This window comes from Lissotriton vulgaris, chromosome 9 (assembly GCF_964263255.1).
Source record: "Lissotriton vulgaris chromosome 9, aLisVul1.2, whole genome shotgun sequence".
Classification (NCBI taxonomy): Eukaryota; Metazoa; Chordata; class Amphibia; order Caudata; family Salamandridae; genus Lissotriton; species Lissotriton vulgaris.
The window spans coordinates 962,413,124-962,436,587 of NC_141697.1; the positions used below are offsets into that span (position 1 = coordinate 962,413,124).

General features: G+C 43.5%; 1 protein-coding gene across 1 annotated transcript in view; it reads right to left on the reverse strand.

The window, feature by feature from the left end:
* C9H3orf18 (chromosome 9 C3orf18 homolog) overlaps positions 1–23,464 on the reverse strand; it is a 40,724-nt gene that overhangs the window by 12,094 nt on the left and 5,166 nt on the right. The window contains exons 2-4 of the mRNA XM_086938812.1: positions 18,639–19,023; positions 12,201–12,226; positions 4,515–4,650 (exon numbers count right to left, since the gene is read on the reverse strand). Coding sequence (XP_086794938.1) covers positions 4,515–4,650; positions 12,201–12,226; positions 18,639–18,851 — 375 coding nt within the window. The 5' untranslated portion in view covers positions 18,852–19,023. The remainder of the gene's footprint in view (positions 1–4,514; positions 4,651–12,200; positions 12,227–18,638; positions 19,024–23,464) is intronic.

Here is a 23,464-nt window from a genome sequence, read left to right on the forward strand (position 1 = left end):
AATTAATCATGAATTGGTAATTAATTAATATTAATTACTTAATTAATTAATATAATTTTGTACATATTTTTAATTATTAATTAGTTGGTAATGAATTAATATTAATTAGTTAATTACATTATGAAAAGTGGCTCTCCAAACGATCCTGCCCCCATTCATATCCTCAAACAAGTGGGACCCACTATCTCACACCAGGCCACCGATCTCATCAACGCCTCCCTCAGCCAAGGAGTGGTCCCCCATAGCTGGAAACATGCAGTAGTAAAAGCCATACAGAAAAAACCAGGTCTCGACCCACTTGATCTCTCCAATCTTCGCCCTATCTCCCTACTACCAGGGATAAGTAAGATCACGGAGAAGGTTGTTAATCAACAACTATCGGCTTTCTTAGAAGCCAACAACCTTCTTCGCCCTTCTCAAACTGGGTTCCGTCCTGGGCAGGGGACCGAGACCGCCCTTCTTCAAGTGATGGAGGAAGCCAGATGCATCTTGGATTCAGGGGGAACGGTGCTACTGATCCTCCTGGATCTAAGCGCTGCATTTGATACGGTGGACCACGAGATCCTGATACAGCGACTGTCCAACTTAGGAATAAGAAACACCGCACTTCGCTGGCTCACTTCCTTCCTTAAAAACAGAACCTTTCAGGTCTGTGAAGGTACTGAGCGATCCGATTTTTTCCCCCTCCAGTGTGGGGTCCCCCAGGGCTCTTCATTGAGCCCTACACTATTTAACACCTACATGGCCCCCCTGGATGAAGTGGTCTCCCCATTTGGGATAAAAACCATCACATACGCTGATGACACCCAAATGGTGGTCTCTTTTTCGCTAGAGAGTGCTCAAATCAAAAACCTTCATGACTGCCTTGAAGGGATCTATCAGTGGATGTGTGATTCAAGACTGAAACTGAACGGCTCTAAAACCGAGCTCATGCTACTGGGACCACAAACATCGCTCCTCCCCAGCGCAATGTGGCCCTCTTGCCTAGGGACCCTTCCCCAACCCAAGCCGGAGCTCAAAAGTCTGGGTTTCTGGTTAGAACAGGACCTTTCTCTTAAAACCCAGGCAAAAAAAACCGCAGGTACCTGCGTAGGCCTACTTCGCTCAGCCAGGAAAATTCTCCCCCTGCTCCCTGCCCCCTCTCAAAAGCTCCTAATACAAGGGCTGATATCATCGAGGCTAGACTATGGCAATGCCCTTTTCCTGGCAGCCCCTGAAGCAACCCTGAACATCTTGCAGAGAACTCAAAATGCCGCTGCTAGGCTCCTGACAGGCACCTCCCGCAGAACATCAGCTAAACCTGCATTGAAGACCCTTCACTGGCTCCCAATCCGTGAAAGGGTCAAATTCAAGGCACTATGTATAACGCACAAAGCTCTACAAGATCAGGGTCCCCCGTTGCATAAAACTAGGCTCTTCCCATATAAACCCAACAGATCTCTGCGTTCCTCCCATGGCAACTTGGCCACAGTACATAAAATTAGGAAAGCCCGTACTGGAGGACGTCGTTTCTCAGTTGCAGCAGCAATACTGTGGAACGCCCTACCCATCCATCTTCGAGCAGAAACGAATCACAACAAATTTCGCAAGCTTCTCAAAACCCACCTGTTCCCACAATAATTTGCCTATTCCCTTCCCGTTTTTTGCTTCCCCCCTCAATGGCTAGTACAATCCCAGCGCTGGGACGCCCCCGGGCAGCCATGCGCTCTAGAAATCCCGTTTTCATTTCATTTCATTTCATTCATTTCATTCATTTCAATTAGAGTAATTTTTTTATATCTATAAATTTCTGTTATTCTTAATTAATTAATTGGGAATCTGGCCTATACCATTCCACCAAATAGCGGAGTTGAGAGGCTTGGAAATATTGCAGTAGGTTGGGGACTCCGAGGCCCCCTTCATCCATGCTCCTGTATGCCAGCAGCTTATGTAAGCGTGCCCGTTTCCCTTCCCAGATGAAGTGATGGAGGGCGGCCTGTAGGTCCATGAGGGCGCCTGTGGGGGGCGCGACCGGGAGGGTCTGAAAGAGATATAAGATTTTAGGTAGGACTGACATCTTTACCGCGGCGACTCTCCCTAGTAGAGAGAGGGGTTGCTTAGGCCAACACGCGAGGTCTGTTCGGATCTGGGCAGTGAGGGTTTTGTCTGTCGAAGAAGTGAGAGTGACTCCTTGATATGGGAGTTGCGTGGCCAACTGGAGATAACTGCCATATGTAGAGGCAGACTCATTGGAGTGGGCGTTTTTGCCCAGGGGTAATATCAGGGATTTCCCCCTATTGATTCGAAAGCCCGAGACAGCACCGAAGGAGTCTAACTGTTCCAAAAGGGCAGGTATCGAGCGATCTGGATGGTCGAGAGCGGCTATGATGTCGTCCGCATAGAGGCTGATCGTGTGTGGTTCTCGGCCGAAGGTGATACCCCGGATGTCAGGGTGGTCCCGGATCTTCTGCGCTAGGGGCTCTATGTACAGGGCAAACAGGAGGGGGGACAGGGGACACCCTTGTCTCGTGCCGCGTTGGATTTCAAACGGGTTTGATCGAAGACCACCCAAGCGGACCCGAGCTTGGGGCTGGTGGCAACAGCAGGCGATCCAGGATTGAAAGCGGTCTCCCAGCCGAAAACGCGTCAGGACTGGTTGTAAGTAGGTCAAATAGACACGATCGATCGCCTTTTCAGCGTCGATGGCTAATAGTGCGGAATCCGAGTTTTGAAAATGGGCCTTGTCTATCAGGTGGAGCACCCGTTTGGTGTTATCGCTGCATTGACGGTTAGGCACAAAGCCCGATTGGTCAGGCTCCAAGATCCCAGGCAGGCATGGACCAAGGCACGCAGCTAAAATTCCGGTGAAGAGTTTCAGGTCCAGGTTCAGCAACGAAATTTGGCGGAACGCAGAGCAGTGTGTGGGTTTCTTACCCGGGTGTTTATCTTTTTAAAAGGCTTCCAAGATAAATACACTATCTTGAAGCTCAGCCACATATCCATCTCAAAGTTAATCAATCCAAACAGTACTGCAATGCTATTTAATATTCAATTCTTCACAAAATCCTCAATCACTCTGCACAAGTAGAGTTTTTGTAGTTGTTCATTTGAAGAGCAGTCCCTGAAATGTGGGAGACAGGAAGTTGTGCTATCCATGTGCATCTCAGTACTTCTGAAACACCCAAGCATCCATTATGATGTCCACTTTCACTCCGCTAAATCGCCTAGTACATGGTGCAGACAACCTTTAATTATTTAATTATTACTCCATACATTGACCTGTGTTAGTTCTTTGCTAGTACCCTTTTCTGCACTTGTTTATAAACTTGTATCAAAGTAATTAAATTTAATTCACTATAGGCAACTTATTCACAACATTAGTTCCCTTCCATATGCTAGTGATTCGAGTCCTAATAGCTCAGAATGGATTTACTCATCCATCTACAGAGTCAACTGAAATAGGCATGCAGCGCCTAAGAACCACACCCAAAACACCTCAAATGTAACCTTGTTATAACCCCCAAGGCCCACACGAAGTGGGATTATTACGATAGCGTACCATAGCCTGTGACTGTACTGCTCATGAATTTTGTAAGTATCTTTACAACTAAGACCAATGATTTCCAGGTAGAAATTGATGACAGGGTTTGACAGGGCAGAACAGCTTCTGCCAACCCCAATAATAACCTTTTTGACATGGTAGAACTGCTTCTGCCCATCCTAAAAATTACCTGACATGTGTTGGTGGAAATGTGTTTTTTGTACAATCTTCCACAGTGAAGGCACATGAAGGTTACTGAAAAGGAGACAATCCAGAGGCAAGATGGATGACATTTCTGAAGAGTCAAGTTGGTAGAAACAGGCTGTGCCTGGAGAGATGGAGTACACAGGACACGAGAGATGGTGTTCCATGCCACGAGCTATTGCACAGCATATAATTTTTCACCCATAACAGGTTGTCTCCACACAATGGTTGCCATAGTGCCTAGCATATGTGCTCTGTCAAGCTTGCCTATTACTTGTTTGTCTGAACTTGCTCCTTTTGTTTCCTTGTCCATCATGCCATTTCGGCATGATTTTCTACTGCCATGCCCTCGCCAATCCCCTGACCAGGTTTCACACCAGGGGCCAAAGGTTGTCTTTTCCACCAGCTAGTCTCTCTATGTCTAGGTATCATATGTTCATCCTTACAGGTTTTATTCTTCAATTTTTTATTTTATTTATTTTACAGAGTTTTATATAGCGCAAACTTGACGCAAAGGAATCGGGTATCAGATCGCTTTGCCAGTTGCGTTACATGAGGACACATTCATTTTCGCCTTAACCAAAGAGTGTCTCCTTTTAAGATTGTCTCATTTTCTAAGCCAATTTCCTGTTATAATCTAGTTTTATCCCAAATCACATGCTCTCATCAGTTTGTTACCACCATCCAGCTGCCCTGTCCTGCAAATCTCGCATGTTGCTGGAAGGCATATGACAAAAAGCAGACTTATAAACAGGAGCCTATGTATGTGTAACTCCTTGTTGTCTCTTACCTTATTCTGAGAAGCCTGGGATGAAGCTGACGCAGCATCCCGGCCATGCTCAAGGAGTTCCTGCTCCAGCTCATCTTGTTCTTCTGCTGGGTCAAAGTTATACATGGGCATCAGCTGGTGACGGAGCTTCTCCAGCCTAAGCGGGAAATACAAGTAGAACAGAATCATAAGAGCAAGTTACTTATCCTCTAGAAGAGCCCAGCATTCAGAAAGAAAAACAAAATTCAGTTTAGGGAAGATAAAACAGTGCATTTTAAGACTTGACTTCCAATACAATTTACAACAACTGGGCCAAGTGAGCTGCATGCTTGGAATATATTCGGGGTGCTGGAATGCAGATATGAGGTTCATTGTTTCAGTTATTTTGGGGATAAGCAGAAGATTAAGCAGGAGTTTGCAGATAAAGGTGCCTAGCCTACCATGAAAAGTTCACATATTAACCCCTTCCATGCTGGGCCGATTCTGCTGCTGTGCTGGACTTTTAAAGAGTGAATGGGTTTATGACGGCCCTCAGCCGTCATAAGCACACGAGCACCGTGATGCATGACGGATGGGGGCCGTCATCAGCATGGAAGTTATCCTTGATGGTGTCACAATTTAGAAGCATAAACCATGAATAGCATCTCTACAGCAGGCTTCACAGAGCCTGAAAGATGTATCCATGGACATCATTTGTAAGTCACACAGCATAGCTCTTGCATAGAACAAGCCATCACTTAGACCACTATATCATCCCAGTCTTGAGCTCCCTACAATCAGTGCATAATTTGTAAAGCAATAAGTGCCAGGCCCCTCGTCAGGAGACAACCGCAGCTCACACAACCTATTGCCCCTGCCAGTGCTGTCAACAACAGTACCAACACAACTTCTAATAATCACACTCCTATAAAAGAGACAGTTCAGACTCTTCCAGGCCCAAATCTATAAGAATAGCTTGGACACAAGGTATTAGTCGTTTGTAATATATTGAATTATTAAACAACTGTTGCTGTGCCCATCTCTAAATCAGACATACAGTGCCTCCATGTGGCACACAGCCCTAAGTGCAAGTGTTGACAACTAAGTGCCGGTGCTAAGCACCGGAAACCACCTGCACAAATTAAGCATTGGCTACAATGCTTTCCCAATAAGGCCAGAGCCATATTCAAACTGCCTGTCTGGCACTACTACTTATCTTAGAAAATGACAATCCCTGGGGTCAGTGAGGTTTAACTGTTCCTAAGGACTGAAGACATATTTTAAACAATAAATAAATCTTGAAGCAGATGCTCTTTAATCGTCACTTTCCGGGAATGCTGTGATTACACCTCTATATCTGAAAGCACTCAGCTCACATTTTACCTGTTTCTCGCTTACGCTGCCTCTCAAGGCCCATGCTATGCCTACTTCTAGATTAACACTATGGCCCTGACTCCAAGTAGCACACTAATGGACTGTGTGGTTATTTTGCACCAGATCCATTCAATTAGAACGACAACCCATGGAATGGTCGTAATTTAGTTTTGGGGTCGTAAAACCACATAGATTTCCCAAGCAGGCTAAAACTGCCTTATATATGGATGAAGTTTGGATGCTGTGAGCTAATCTTGTCTCGGTCCTTTTGCAAGCAAGCTTTTGCAGATTGTGTCTGGGTTGGAACTGAGTTTTAACAGATGTATTTGTCAAACAATTGGTAGCTAGGACAACTTAACATCTCACGCTACAAATTACAGAAGATTCCACCAAAGTTTTGAGAATATTGTTTTGTGAACAAGTACCAAAATGAAGAATACGGTAAAGTTTGGAAAAAATGTAAAACAATGTTGACAACAAGAGAAGCCCTTAGAAAGGATGGCAACTACAATAAAAGCTGTTCTATTATTTTGCTATCCTTGGGGGGAGACATTGTTTACAACAAATGTGATACAACGCATTCCATTACAATGCGGTTGTTATAACGACTGCGTTGTTACATCGCAAACCATTACAACGAGGGGTCGTTACAATGACTTGCTGTAGGGGGCAGAAGGTGTTGGAGTTGTACTCCAACACCTTCCCTACTGTTGCACAGACTGGAGTTGGAATTATACTATTCCAACATCCAGCGCCCCCTACAGCAAGTCGTTATAACGACTTGCATTGTAATGGTATGAGATGTAACAACGCAGTCGTTGTAACGACTACTTTGTAATGGAATGCCTTGTATCACATTCGTTGTAACGTCGCATATTCATTCTTGGTTATGGTACTCCTCCTATATACACTTCCCACATTAAAGTGATTTCAGAAGCTACTTTGCAGCAGTTAGTAAAACTCAAAGAGGAGAAATGAAATAGTTCTTTGTGTGGTGAATGGTAAAACAGTGACCACTGTATGCCACATTTTTCTACATTAATGTTGTCCAAATTGCTGAATCGTACTGTAAAAAATGTAAGCAATTATACGTCTGTTAATGCTTGTTACACTTAATACTTTGCTGTGTACATGTTATGGAAATCATACTGTGGGATTCTCCCCCCACCCCACCACATCACCTAAATCCATGCCGCCTCGCCACAGGTACCACTGCAGTTCTATTCTTGCCTTCCTGTTATTACCATAGCAACTGATGCAAGAAGGGACTCTGCGAAAGTGTCCAACAAACCGAAAGACAAAATGTCTTCTTATGAGCAGCTGGTAATTTTGGGCACTTTTTCAGATGAAAAATCAGTAGCGTTATGTTGGAAGGTGGGAGACAGAAGTTTGGCTCACAAACATCGCGATGTAGCATGAATGTCTATTTATGCCTACTAGCCTGCATTTTGTTTTCCAAATCTTGTGATCTGATCCAGTTACCGATGTGTCCAGGAGATGGTTGTGCAGGGGAGGAAACTGTGGTTTACCTTTTTTTGAAACTGTCAACATGCAAGCATAGAACCTTTGACAACCAAGGGAATATTTTTTTGAAAGACTTACAAGATCTGACCCTTTTGTCATACGATTTATACTGTTGTGTCAGGACACAAGCCTATGTATAGACCGAAACTTATTGCCTTGGAAAATCATAAACTGTGGAAAAAATGTACGGTTTGTAGGAAACATGCTGCTTTTTCACATAAAGCATGTAGGAGCAGTTGTTAAACAGTCATAATGTATGTCTTTTCTCACATTCAGGGGCTGTATTGCATAAAGTGCCCCGCCCGCCACAATCATGTCTCCCCCTTTGCGCACCCCTAGGGCACTTTGGTATTACAAAAGGGGCTACAGGCGCTTGCGCGGCCCCTTCTGTAATACTGATAGCGCTGGCGCACATAATGCGTGCCCCATGCAAATGAGAGAACTCCTGTGCCTCTGCGCCCGCGTCGTATTACAGCGGTTGGTGCAGAGGCAAAAAAGCCCTCAGGAGGTGCACTGAGAGTGTGCCATCTAAAAGGTGGTGCACTGTCAGTTCACCCCCTGATGGTAGCCCTCTGGAGGGGGGAAAGGGGATGCCATGGACCCCCCAAACACCCCTTGCAGGCAGGTGCAGTCACTGACTACACCCGCCTGCAAGGGGATCTCTAATCCCCTTCAAAAGTGCCCTGGGGGCAGCGCAATCATGGTAATAGGGGGCACTTTTTTACATGTGCCTGGTGCACACAATGAAAATGCGCATTTACCATAATATGTACTCAGGAGTGCAGGGAGAGTTCCATGTGAGAAGACTGGATATAGATAAACTCTATGCACACATTGTTACCAGGGGTGAATTGATTTACATTTATGTGCTTTCCTTTCTGTATGTTCTGGATTTGAAGGATGGATTGCCTATTATATAGGCCTAAATAAAGATGTTCATTTTGGAGCTAGATGTTATGGATATGATTCACAAAGAATGTAATAAATCTGTACCCACAGCTATAGGGTCTGAGTCACAAAGATGAGCTTACACTTTCGTGTAAGTTTACGATTGTTTGCTATTCACAAAGAAATTCATCAGTGGTAGTTTTCTATCTTGTTATTTGTGGAGATCCTGCACTTTTAAAGATACTACTCATACATCCCTTTGCGAATAGCAAACAATCGTAAACGTACACGAAAATGTAAATTCACCATTGTGAATCAGGGCATGCACACATACAGGCATGCAGATTTCTACTTTCTGGAATTCACAAACATTCTCAGGCCATATGCATGAAAAGCTCTGCAGGCACAGGCTTCCAGACATCGTCCTGAGAAGTATTGTGACATTCACAGCAGGATCCTGTTCCCACTGGGAGAGGTTCTCTAGACCGAAGCACATCACACAAAGGGAGGAGGATCTCCTATGCAAAAGCACACTTTTTTCTTAGAACGCGAAATTTTTTCCCCTTTCACTAAACACCCACCCCAAATCTGTATGTGATCCTTATTCTATCTCAACCTGGAAAAGGATTTGCACTGTCATGAGCTAAAGTGGGAATCTGACTAGGAATGCCAACAAACTGGCATGTTTTTGTGAGCGTTTAAAAACATCTAAGGTTAACTATGCTTTGGAACACCCACTTTCCCATCAATTCAGTGGGAATTATGGCTGCGGAGCACAACCCACTTGTGACAGAGATTTCTGCATCCATTAATCGGTTTCAGTGGCGTAGTTGGGGGGGGGCTGTCCGCCCTGGGCGGCACTATTTTTGGAGGCAGCGGAGGTTAGCAAGTTGTGTCTGTTGACTATCTCCCTGCCCAAACAAGTCATCTGTCGGCTGCCACCCTCCGCTCTTACCTGCACCGGGACGCAACCTTAGGGCCTGCCCCGGGTGGCAGTAGGTCTAGCTATACCACTGATGGGTTTATGCCTGTCAGGAGTACATTTGTAAATTCATGGTAGCTTTTAAAAAGGTAAATTCGTCATAACTTATGTTCATTGCTAAATTTACCTTTGTGAATATGGACAATAATTGTCATGCTTGTTTTTTAATAAAATAGTTCAATTTCCACCTAGAATCACTTGGTTGTTTTCTGAATTTCTATATATAATTCCACATTTAATTCCAAAATGGTAGCATGAAAAATAGACTTTGTTCAAAGTTGCACATGTTGAAAATTGCTTTTTGGAGATAGCCTGTGCTATAGGGAGGTTTATGGTCACAATTAAAAAGGTCCTTTATGTGTAAATAACATTAGTGTTTTAGGTAATTTATGATCATGAGCTAATACTCAGTAACAAGGTTTCGGTTCTAATATAACAGGGGGATTTTCTAAGATGTTTCGGTTTTAACTGGATTGTACGGGGTGAACTTTTTAAACATAATAAATGATGTATGTAAATATATGTATATTTATAATGTGATTATATCTGTAATTTGTATGTTCTTTAAAGACCTAAGGTCTAAATAAACATTTCCTTGACTGACTGACTGCTTTAATGTAGATGTACAGCTGTCTGTCAATTGCCTGTGTGCTCCGATATGGCAAGTTTGTTGTACTCCACTCTAGGTATTCTATAAAAGGCCTTTCGAATATCAATAAAAACATTTTTTTCAAAAAACAAAGTCGTGCAAGGCATACACAAGCCGAGCTGTTAGTAGTATATAGACCAATCAGTGGAATGTTGAAAGCATTTCGGACCCTGGAGCAAGTGAGGACGGATGGGGAGAGAGGGAGGGAGAGCAAGTGGGGACAGGGAGAGAGGGAGGGAGGTGGGGTGAGGTAATGCAAGCGAGGGAGCGAGAAAAAGTGGGGCGTGGGGGTGACCGATCGAGGCAGAGGAGAAGAGGTGGGATGAGTGCTTAATTTGAGCAGGTGGTAGTAGGGGCGAGGGGGAATAGCACTGACTTTTGTTCACCGGCTTTAAGTGGGATGAAAAAACTGAGGGGTCTCTCAAAGGGGTGGTTTAAAAACACATAAACTAAAAATCTGTGCTTAACATAGTGTGCTGCCTGACTTGTAGTTTGCTGTTTCTGTCATTGCATCCAGATATATGATACAACAAGTAACATCATACCTACAACAAGTCAGAACTATTGCCTTTGAATGGTTGTTAGTTGCATAAGATAGATAAGCAGCAACTGTGGCTTGTATATAATATTGAAAAAGCTTCCACTTACAACCCTGGTGACACCACGACAATGTTGCTGCTCCTGAGTTTCAAAAAGAGACGTGAAATCCAGAGAGAAAATACTCTCTTTAAGGGGTTTCCCTTCCCCTACAACGCTCACTTGGCCTGACGTCATGCTGTAACTTCTCCACTAGTGAGAAGTGAGCAGTGTGAGCACACGCACATCGATGTGCCTGCTGTCACTGCAGGCTGGAAAAAAAAACTGACCGCCTGTGCCAGGGCACAAAACAGAGCCCTATAGAGACCCGTTTCGAGGCCCCCTTTAAAAAACTGCTGGTGCTCAGCACCGGGGAGACCCGGCCCACTTAAAGCCCTGGTGGACAGGGACAAGTTTTTATCATCACACTTTGACCCAGCCCAAGTGAGAGAAAAGGCACAAAGAAGGACAAAGCCAGTTAGCGACCTGTGCTCTTAAATACCAAGCTCTGCTTATTGTTCCTCGTGTCCTACTGACTCGATGTGGGGGCAGGTTTTTCTCTTACTTGGCCCCATACTATTGGAATGCTTTTCCTTATTATTCCTGCATCTGCCCTGATTACATCAAATTCAGAAAATTGCGTAAATCCATTAATTTAAAATCACGTGTTTGTTTTTTGCCTGTGGGCTTTTAACGCTAGCCCTGAGATACCCCTTCAGAGGTGATTCGTGTGCTATATGAACCTGTATTAACAATTAACAAAGGGAAAAAGAAGGGTTGAAACCCTGCTAGGATGAGAAAAGGGAGTGTAAGGAAATGGAGGAAAAAGGAATGAGTGGTGGAATCAAAACTAGTCAATGCTTGAATTACAGACACCTTACTTTGTGGGCTTCTGAGAAAATCTTTGGGCCATGGTACTCATTCTTTTACAAACGAAGCACAGGGTCGGATGCCAGGGAGTGAGGAAGGTAGACAGAGGGCAGTGGAACAGGATATGGGTCAGCAATACAGTTGGGAAAGATTGCAGGAGGAAGGGATGAGAAGCAAAGATGGAGCGCAAGGGGGACAAGAAAAAGTGCAGGGCTACTTGAAGCACGTCATCAAATAGTAAGGGGACAATGTAAGCTTCTATGAATGCCATGGACTTGAAGGATAGCCCAAGGATGAAAAGGCAAACCACGAAAGGCGTATGAAAACCAAAGGCTGAAATGGGGCTAGTCAGGCCCCACATCCTCTTTTCAGTTCTCATTAAACACTTCATGAAATAACAAAGGCTGTATAGCTTTTTCTAAAACCTAAACAGCAGGAGGAAGGTTGAAAAAATCTCAAAAGACACTAACTAACAAAGCTGCACAAAAGCTTGATTCCAGTGTGGCGCTGTTTTCTAATCTGTCCACTTGAGGGCAGCAGGCTACAAAGAAACGAAATCTATGCTCCGATGCAAGTAACTGTAGGAGTCTTATCGTTCATTGGTTACACCTTCTGAAATTGCTTTCCTCTTCAGCAAAATGGGATGATGAAATACAATAACTCCGCCTTACATCATGGAGGCCTCTAGCCCTGGAAGGATCCCTACCTCAGCCCTATCACAGCAAGAACAGACCCAAGCGGCACCACCCTCTGCTCAGCTGGAGCTGAAAGCAGCAAGTCTGCTTTCAGTGTCTGCTTTCAGTGTGCCCCAGAACTAAAACATGAACATGTTTACCCACTCAGGAACATCCTTCTGAGTACTTACCGCTTTCTCTTCCTGATGTAAAGCACCTGGTGAAGAAAGAGAAAACAAAAGTTAAGAAAGTGTTGAATCCCTGGACACCTCTATAAACAGAAAAAAATGCTTTTTTTTGTAGGATGACCAAAAGAGCAGAAACAGGTAGCCAGTGAACACGCTGTGTGTGAACGTGGAGAGCTTATGCCACCCTGCCTGTGCCTGTTGTATTTCAAGGGAAGCGTGCAATGCCTGCACTCTACGAAAACTATGTGGAGAGAGGATGCGCTGCTTTTGCTGCCCCCCTTAGGCGTACTAGGTAATCCTACACAGTTTATACTTGCAGTACAAATGTTCTGATAAGTTAGATCTCAAGTGATGACATCACCCATGCAGTAACTGCTGTTAATAAATCCATTAGACAGAAAGCATAATCTTGGAGTAAGTAGCAGGGCAGAGGAGAGGGAGGGAGGTAAAGGCATGCCCTGGTTTTGCTTGTGGGTCTTGTTAATGAAAGAAGAGAAGATGAAATATCCACTGGGGGTGGGAGTGAGGGGGGAGGGGGTGGGGGGGGAGGGTGTCTGTCCGGAAGAAAAATAAAAGAGAAATCGAGAGTTTATGTGTAGTGTAGAAAACAGGATATGAAATAGAAGACATATTACCTGCCGCCTGTGTGAGGGGAATGCAAAATGAAGTCAATGACAGTATCAGAATGTATAACCAATCAATAATCTTGCTCGGAAACGGAGGCAGGCATGGCATGGGACTGGACTTGGGCATGGGACTTGTACCAAGAGCTCTACGGGGAGGTCTCTTCAGTCCCATATGTGTTGTTGGAGCGTGGAACAACAACCAATGCCACAACAAATACCAGTGACTTCAGAATTTGGGACTTGCCCCAAATTCAAATTTTGTGCAAGGGAACTATGGCAGTTTGCCATCTGTTTGCACACATTCCACAGCAACAGAGCTATTTTGAAGCCATTTGGAGCAAAATGATATGCTCCTGTATCCGCTTGTGGTACCATAAGTCGTCTCTCTCCAGTGGTGTCTATATAGCATCACCTTAGTACAAACGCAGTACTTTCTCACCTCCACAACCAACAGCATCAAGTTGAAAGGATAAAAAACCAAACACTCGAGCATGGCATGGATGATGTTCAAACAAAACAACATTGGTCAAACAGTTGTCCGGGAACAAAACTAGGAGGCTTGATCTGATCTAAGCTCTTGTGTCTGGTTATAGAAGGTGACCATAGCCAAACAGAGTTTCACCTCATCTGCCTCCTCTGTTTGACAGGCTGGGGCAGATAACAAGACAAACACTCAAGATCAGTGAAAGAGTTGCAGTTTGAATGAAAAAGTATAAGTAGTGTATCAAATGGATGCAGTCAAGCTGAACTTAACCAAACTGCCACACTTAAAGCCTGAATCTAGAAAGCTGGCTTAACTTGACCACCTCCATGGCCTAACTGGTTTGTTGATCTAGTGTATTGGCCACCTTGAGGTCTAGAACTTGCGAGGAAATACGTATATTTGTTAAGTCAAGTGAGCCACTGATATTAACATATAACTAGAATGCTCTGCTTGCCACACATTTCATGAAGAACAACACTGGTGTATTTTAATCCAGGCAATTTGAAAGGTTGCCAGTTTAAAGATTTTGCAAATGTTTATTTTATTTTCTTCTCTTGTCCCCTTTGGGATTAAATTACACTTGTCTTGCCTAATCTGTTTAAAGAAAAAAATCTTATATTGTGATAGAGCTAGGAAATATCATTAGGTGTCTGAGTTGTAGACAATGTGCATGAGGAATGTTGGCCTTGATTTCAACTTCCACTCGTGGTTAAACTGAACAAAATATATGATTTTGGGCAAGTGATCCTATTTAGCTGTGTCATATTTGCCATATGTAGGAGCATCTAGAATTATTTAGATTAGATTTTGCACTGTATAAAAAAATCCTCAATCATAAACAGTATATTAAACTATTATGTTGCCCCGTATTATGATAAATGGGACAGAGTAACTCCTCCTGTATATTAGTAGGAAACTGCAAGTCAAAGAGAAGCATCTTATAGAAGAATGAGGCTAGAGGCTGTGTTCCTTTATAAGGTCATGTAATTCAAAGGCAACTTGCAATATCAATGTATAAATGTGAGGATGTATTTTATTCCTTATAATACATGGATGTTGCATCCCCCTCCCCTTACATACCTAACAAATCTGTGGCATTTGCTAATTTTGGTGAAGGAGTCTTTCTGGTTCCAGATTTGCAGACGAAGGGGTCGATTCTGATGCCGTTCGGAAAGGCTCTGAATCAGATTTGGATCTTCCGAATCAGATTCGGAACCCTTCTTTACGACCGATTCAGAAAGGTTTCCGAATGCCTGATTACGATGTTCATAAAGCGTTTTGACTTTACGACTCGGTACCTAATGACATTCAGAGTAACGGAGTCATTCAGTGCTGACTCATACAGGTCTACGGACCGCGTTTTCGACTGAGTGATTACAATGTCAGATTCAAACAGCCTTTCCGAATCGGTTGTTCCGACTTGGATCAGCAGACTGAATCTGACTTTGGGGGCCCACAACAGACACCTTCCCCCTGAGCCTTCCAAATCGGTCCCATGGAGGTACTCAAGGGACCCTCCCTTTCCAACCATGCACAGTGAGGCAGGCACCAAGTGGTGCCCTCCACAGGGTGCACGATTTTCCCCAGAAACCCCTTTCTTTAATGTGAGCCTGTGTATTCGGTTGGAACACAGGCTCCCATTGAAGTCACTGGGATTATGACCGAATCGTATCTGGAAGCATCGTAATCAGCTGCTCAGACTCCCCGGATTCGATTCGGTTGCAACCCATTCTGAGCCCGATTTGGTCAGAATGCTTTCTGAACAGCATCATAATCGACCTCTAAATGTGCAATCTCTACAGCAAAAGTAACAAATCTAAATGCAGCTCCGAATCTGCACTGTGACCGCGCAGACAGATTATAGCCATCCACTGCAGAAATCTAGCAGTGTAACATAAAACACAACTGCCGCACAAGCTCCCGGCTCAGTCAGCAAGACTTTTAAGTGTTGCAGAGTTCTGATGACATTTTCTTATTAGAAGCAAGTAGTGATCATGTACATCAACTATGTGGAAGCAGCTGTCAGTGCATTCTGGGTAGCAGCAAACATTTCTAAGTTTATGTTTAGGAATGTAACATTTTAATAATTAACAACCAACACAATATTGCAATGAAACATACTAAATGTGGTCTCTGATGCCTAAAAAAATGATCCTCTTTGTAAATTTGAAGATCTCTGAATTTTTACTTGCCATCTGCTGTTCAGTTGACTTGATAATTATTCAAATTGCCCGACTCGTGTTTTGTCACTTGAGCTAATGCCACAGCTTGATTCACCTCGCTGATGACTGTACATTTTCTGGCATAACCACCTTTACAAAACTATGTTCAGCTCCGTGAATCTGGATTTAGCGCTGCATCACGTCTCAAATCTACAGCCATAGCTGGTAAATTTTTTAACATGGCGGACATAAATACCTTGCCTAAAATTATGAGAACTAGCAGGCAAGCCACCAACCCCCAAACAGAGGCAACAAGTTATTCAGTTATTAGATATTTTACAACGCAAACTTAGTCAAACCAGATAGAGTTTGGCATAATTATCTCCCAGAGAAAAGTAAGAACTGTGACTAGATTGTGAACTTCGCGGCAAGTTTCCCAAATAAACTGTCTAAAATTTCAGTGGTTTTAAATCCCACTTCTTCCAAGCACATCTAATAACTTGTCACTCACATAATATGGCTACTACTTTTCAGGTGAAACACAGAAACATGAAAAATGATACAGATTCCACAATCTCAGTGCTTTGAAAGCAGCACTGCCCCCCAAGTAGGAGGTTTCTCTGATAATATAGGATCATGGCTGAGACGATAGCAATAAGGTCATAAAAATATTATTTTAAACTATGAAATGCTTCCATGTGTGTCTTTAAATAACTCAAGCAGTTATAGTACATGCCCTCTGCAGCCATCTAATAAAGCCGTAACTTAACAAATGTATGCCAAAATCAGCATCAATTATCAGTCAAAAAACATCTTGATAAGTGCTTTAAATGCACTAAATTTATCTAAAAATATTTATGATGTTATCATTAAATAAACTAACTTTGGCTCCAGTCAACACTCCTACTTACTCATTTCCAAAAATGCACCTTTGTCCACCAAGTACTGGCTTTTCTTACATACACTCGATTTGGCACTCACATACCGGCTTCTCACTTTCAAGTACAGCAATTTCACACATACATTTAGCCAAATATTGGTTCCCGTTTTAGCAGGTGCATATATTGTCCACAAATACCATTACAATTCTTTCATTTTTAGTAAAGTCGTGCATGTCAATGTGATAGACCAATCTACCCTAGCAAATGCTTGTCATTGACATATTCTCAGGTACCCTTTACATTGGAACTCATTTCCATCATATGTTTATCTGAAGACCAATCGGCAACCATTTGGACTGCTGGAAATGCCACAAAACAGAGAGTGGAGCAGTCACTCTGTTTCTACGGGAAACAACCTTTACAATGTAGTCATTACACCGCAATACCTTTACAACGCGGCCGTTACAACGACCGGGTTCTTAGCACGCGATGCATTTACATTGCAAATCTTTAGGGGGCGCTGAGGTATTGGAAATGAATTCCAACACCGTCCCTACTGTTGCGCAATTTGGAGCAGGAATAGTAAATAATACTATTCATAAGTCCAGCTCACCCCGTAGTGGAAGTCATTGTAAAGACTTGCAATGTAAATGCATTGCGTACTAACAACACGGTTGTTGTAACAACCGCATTGTAATTGCACGCAATGTAATGCATTGTGTAGTAAAGTGCTATATTCCTGTCAGTCCCCACGCAAGCCCAGAACCGGCACTGCGGCCCACAGGAAGCTGCACCAATAAACACAGAAAAAATACTGTGTATTATGCCCAGTATGAGTAAATATTGAAAAAGAATATATGAATGAAAAGCCTTTTTGCTTTGGATGCAAATACAAATAGGAGGAGAGGGATAGAGAGAGATAACCAGGCCTCGATTCACAAAGGTCCTCCGCACTCGGGGCGGAGGTCCGGGAGTCGTGGCATAGAGCCCGCACCCATGGTGGAGGCCCTGGAAACGTGGCATATGGCCCGCACTCGTGACAGAGGCCCCGGAGTCGTGGCGTAGGGCCTGCACTCGTTGCAGAGGTCCTGGAGACGTGGCATAGGGCCCAAACTGGATGTGGAAGCCCCAGAGCTGTGGTGTAGGGCCCCCACTCACGGGGGAGGCCCTGGGTCGTGGTATAGGGCCTGCACTCATAGCAGGACCTCTGCAAGGAGAAACTGCAATGCGGAGCTCCCGCCACAACTGCAGGGCCCAGGCCACAAGTGCGGAGGCCCTTTGTGAATCGGGCCCCAAGTGTCTTTTTGAGAGTCTCATAGAGATAACATGAAAAGGGGATGGAGCACTGTGTCTCTTTGATATACAGAGGACAGGTCACATTGTCTGAAAAGCAAACAAAGAGAAGAGGAGGAAAGCAAAAATTACCTAAAAGCGTGTGAGAGAGTAAGAGATGAAGGGAAAGGAATACCTAGCTTCAGCGAGACAATACGGAAGGAGCACACACGCACACTATGCAACAGCAGGAGCATACATTATTATTATAATTCTTCTTAGCGTTCCTATTGCCAATATTGATTTTTTATTTTTTTTATTTTTACCCAACGAAATGGTTGTGCCAGTAAGGGCCAATAGTCTCATTCAAAATGACACTATTACGTTTTAATCAGAATTTACTCTCTATTTACCTTGATGGTTTTTTTTTTAACCACTATTCTGTAGGAACTACAAGACAGCCAAACCAGGAAGAAGAGAAGTGAAAGAAAGTCAGAATCAATGCTATCTAGATGAATAAAAGAAGTGAGATGGGAGTAATGCGGCTAATGCAAGGAAGAGGAGTATAGACAAAGGTCCCTGGTGCTGAAACAGAGAGATAAAAAAAAGAAAATTGAAATATCTAAGGTCTGTGTGATGGTGATCTTGAGAACTGGAGGTAAAGACAGAATCTAGAGCAAAATGTATGTGATGAAGGTAAAGAGAGGTAGAGGTGGAAGGAAAGAAATATCTGTTTTTGATATCAGAAAGTGTGAAAGAAAATGAGAGAGAAAATGAATAACTTTTGGGTATGTTAGGAATATGAGCGATTGTTTTATGGTAAATGTACCCTTTGCTTTATCTGCCTGGATCTAAGGCTGGCTTAGTGTTTGTGAATTGTGTTGGCCAGTTCTACCTTTCTGCTATAGAGCAAGCTCAAGTCTAGTTAGATGCCTGCTCCCTTCATTGCGGCAGTGAAGCTTTATGCAGTTAGTATATCTGGAAAACCCAAATCTTTCGCGCAATCCCATTTTTACCATAGCAACTGCCAGTACAATCAGGGCGATGCTACCAACGGACAGCAGCACTGACCCCATACTCGGCCCAGCACCTTCAGGGCCCGGAGTGATAGTTGCGTTATGATTGCTTGTGTCGGTCATCAATGTGGTGCCCACAGGCCTGTCCGTGGAAGTCCAAGGGTTGGTACCCCGGCTGAGATCCGTCATAGAGGAGGTGGTATTGGAACTCATCCTTCACGCACGCGGCTGTTGTCCCTGGCATCAGTTCTTTGTTCTGTTGGAAGGCGTCACCAGTGGATCTGGCCACCTACATGGGTTAGATGATCTTCTCGATCATTGTTCTTCCGTAGCATAATTCTTGTCGCGATTGGTAATGGTGCAAAGTGTTGTCAAGTTATCGCTCCTGAAAGACAGACAGACACAGAACAGGAAATGAGTGACAAAGACAAAATCCTTTTTCCAAGTCCACTCACTGCCCAGGTGACCCATAGAGGAAGCTTGGGGAAGATGAGGTGGTGTTTTTGACAGCCTTCAGTAAATTGGAGGTTTAAACTACAGCAAGGTTAACAAGACTAGGTTAGCTGCCCCACAATAGCTGACCGAACCAAAGGAAAATGTAAATTCAGATCAATGGTTTAGTAGTGCAACAGTATTAGGGCATCTCTTCTCTAACTCGTGTAAATGGCACAATGACATAAACAGCACAACTGAAAGCAGCAGAAGACAGATAAAGAAGGTCCAACATTTGCAATCCAAAAGTAATTAACATCAGCTGTCCCCAATAATCAAAAGCAATAATTTAAATTAAGCTAAACGGGTATTTTCAAAATATTGGATGGGAGAGAAATATATTGGATTGAGACAGTCAAGAAATTTCTCATTGCAGCGTACTTAATCGATTGCGTCGTAGTGAGTGATGGAGAATGGTAGGAAGATAAACCCAGTTAAGGTATCATCCCTGGACCCAATCACCCTCGGTCCCACTCGAGGTTTGCTTGTAATTTCTGGTCCATGTCTGGTTGTTGGGAGCATCCAAAAGCTTCTTGGTGAGATTAGTATTGCATATGCCCTTTTGTGGGGCTACACATTCTGTATTCTTTTTATTTAAGAATATCGAGGACAGAATGTTGAGATAAAATATCGAAAGGTAAATGCACGTAGGGAAGTATAGATTTACTATTTCTAACTTCACATCTAGGTACCGTGAACACAAATGCATCGCGCAAGTACATATATGAGGAGTTAGGTACAGAAAATCTAGACTTACACGTTGATATTTTTTCTTCTTCAATATTTTGTCCAAGATATTCTATATTGTGGGATTGATGTTCAGGGTGCACACCATTATATTCTATACATTCTTACAATTGTTCAGTTGGGCGACTTCAATTTAGGAAGCCCCTCCTGGGAACTCTTTCCTTACCTTCTTCAAAGTGCTCTCTTTGGATCAGTAATGCAGCCATACATATTCTGCAGCATCACTCCACCTCATGAAATCTCATGAGGTGACACACCTGGAAGACTCTTGTTTTAGTTTAAAGGCAAGCTTTTGAATAACATTTTTGCAATTTGGGTATGCCCGCAATCCATCAAGGGACAACAATCGCACTTTAGTTGCACTTTTGCACTATAAGGCACGAATTTTAGATAAATATATTTTAATTATATTAAAATTGTAATTATATTTTTCTACAAATCACAATAACTTTTACCCGCCACCCCAGGCTCAGATCTCCATGGACTCAGTAAATTCCATTATGTACCAGATGTGTATGAATGAACTATTGGTTTTATTGTAAAGATTTTAAATAATAGAACAATAAAGAATTATTCTATTACACCTCTTAACAAAGCAGTGGAGGCATTGACACATGTAGAAATGTAGACGTTGCCCTGCGTTCATTCCAGCCACAGAGGACAACTAGAAAGTTTCAAGAAGAATTGTGGCTTTTTTCAGGGTTGTTTAGCATCAGGGGTCGTCTACTATTCCATGACCAGAGAGCAGGGCCAAAGGAACTGCTCGCAATTTTCTTATAAACTCTCCTTTTCATTCAAAATAATATAATTGACTTACTAAATGTTTTGATAGTAAGTGCATTCAAGCACCGCGTACAGTGGAGATACCAAATCACATGACCGCTTTCACTTAGTTGGTCCCTCTTGAACACCTACAGTCCACTACACACATCTTTCACAGCTACATCCAAGCCATGCTGCACTCAAGAGATACAGTTTGCTTGTTTTGTACAGGATCCTGAAACATTGGAATAATTAAGAGTTTCTTTGAAAAATTGCCCGTAAAACGTGTAACTTTTGTAGGAACCTATTCACTAGAGTAGAATATCTAAGTGTGAGTTGAGCCATGGTCTCTAGTCTGTGTATACCTATGAGAGTGTAATGTACTGCTAGCCCTGCCTTCCATAATTTATGTGCCATAAAAGAAAATGACATTGTTGCCTCATGGAGAAACAAGGAGAATCTGCATTATGCATGTACAGAGCCGGGCAAGGCTAATAACGTTTGCAGGAGTGGGGTTTGTATGCATGCTGGCAGGAGAGGGTGTGGTGAGCTTAATGTAGGACTATTGTAAAAACAAATCCAGAAACAGGGTAAGAACATGGAAGGACATTAGCAAAGCTGCTGTCTAGGGCAAACTCCATTGCCTTCGCTTTAACCCTGCCCTACTGCTACCTTGCCGGGGGGCTGGGGGGGGGGGGAGATTATTCTGGGGGATGTAGACCAGTAAGGTTATTCTTGAGAGATAGTGCGAAACTAAGCATGGATACTCACAAACATTTTTCCAGGGACCAAAAAGTTTGGTCTGTGATGTGTCGAAGGGCCGCATTGAAGCCAGAAGTGTAGGTGGCGAGGGAGCAGAAGAGATCAGGTGGGAGTAGAGGAGGCGAAGCATGTACATCTAGTGGCTGAATTGCACAATGGAAAAACCAGATAATCTGGATCAGTCCCGGCTTCCTCACCTGATCAAACTGTGTGATCGTAGGCAATTGTTATATTTCATTTTCCCTAATTTTACTTCATTATAACATATAAAGGGAACTCCAAATACAAGACTTCAGGATTTGGGTTGTACAAAACCTTCTGTGTTTGATTTATTAGACTATAATATTGCTTCTGTATAATAGCAGCCCAGGCTGCTCAAAGGGTGCACATGACTGACTTGCCTCTTAGTTCACTACTGGCATTGTTGTCAGAGTGGGTGAAGCATGAATGTTTCTAAATTCATGTTTGAAAACTACCATTTTTTAAAAATGCTTCTCAAGGCATGATATAACCTGATGTATTAAAGTGAAACGGTTCTAAAGGTTAATGAAATACACTTTTTGAATTTACTTTATCATATTTTACACGTTTGCTGCAAGATTCAATTAACATTTAAAGAAATGCTTGACCGTTTGTTCATTATCTTTTATAAGTTTATTGGAGTCGAGTAAACAGCAGCCCAATGCTTCTTTGAACAGGGGGGCGCATGCATGGTCCAGAGTGCCGCATGCGGCCCAAGCCGTACTTTGAGTATCACTCATCTATGGGATTCAAGGACCGGACAGAGAAGAAGTAAGCTTGCTACCTTCGGGGTCTCCAGAAAAAAACCAGCATAGGCAAGGTATGCATCACATATTTTATATATGCATGTGTGTATGTACCTCAGTTTATAAGGGATATTGTGGCAGGTGCCTATTAGGGAGCACATATGTCTACCCCCTCCCCGTGCTTGGTCAGAGTCATGGAGGGCTAGGGGATAAACCTTATTATGGTGGTGTTTACTCTGCAAATGCCAGGTTGAAGCAGGAGAACTTTTAACACCTTGCCTGCGGCGCCGATTCTCCCCCGATGCTGAACATTCCATTCGCGGGTGTGGTTGTGACGGAACCATTCCCCCATCCGCACAGCCCAACAGTGAGGCATGATGGAATGGTTCCGTCACAAGCATCAAAGAGGTTAACTGCCCGGGGGAAGGAGGAATCCTACAGACCACCAGTGCAGGCTGATGGGCTGACTGCCACAATAAGTTAGTCCATGACTGAGGTCAACTTGAGCCAGAGGTAGGTATGAAGTAATCATTTGGTGTAAATTGTATCCTCGGGTCCAATACATGTACACAGAAAGAGAATAGACACTAATCCTATTATTCCAAAGTCAGATATTTTAGGTGAGAATCTAGGAAGGGACGTAGGGTGACCCCTTCACACCATACCATCACAGACAGTGTTTCTAGTCTTGAACTTTTCACCAACAAATCATTGGTGTCAGCTGTTTTAGTCTAATCAATTCAGAGGAAGCAAACTAAGGGCCAGATGTACAACGGTTTTTGCATGCCCAAACAGGTTTGCGAACCTGCGTGTGCATGCAAAACCTAATAGGGTATGCGCCAAACCAAAATAGCGAGTCGCAATTTATTTGCGACTCGCTATTTTGGAATTGAGAGTCGCTATTAGGAAGAGGCGTTTCCTTCCTAATAGCGAGCGCAACCCCATGTACAAATGTTTTGCAACCACAATTGCAGTCGCAAAATACTCGCAAATTACCACCCTCTTCAAGAGGGTGGTAATGGGGTCGCAAAAGAGAAGAGGACCCCTTCCCCTTTGCAATCGCAGGGGAAAATACTTTTTAATCGCTTCCATGCTCGTGACGGAACCGCTCCGTCACGAGCCTCGGTTGAGCTGTGCTCATGATGGAGCGGTTCCGTCATGGCCCGCTCGGCCTGCATGCGTGGCGCTGATTTCGCACCTGTGCGGCGCTTTCTATTGAGCGGGCGGGCCATGACGGAACCGCTCCGTCATGAGCACAGCTCAACCGAGGCTCGTGACGGAGCAGTTCCGTCACAA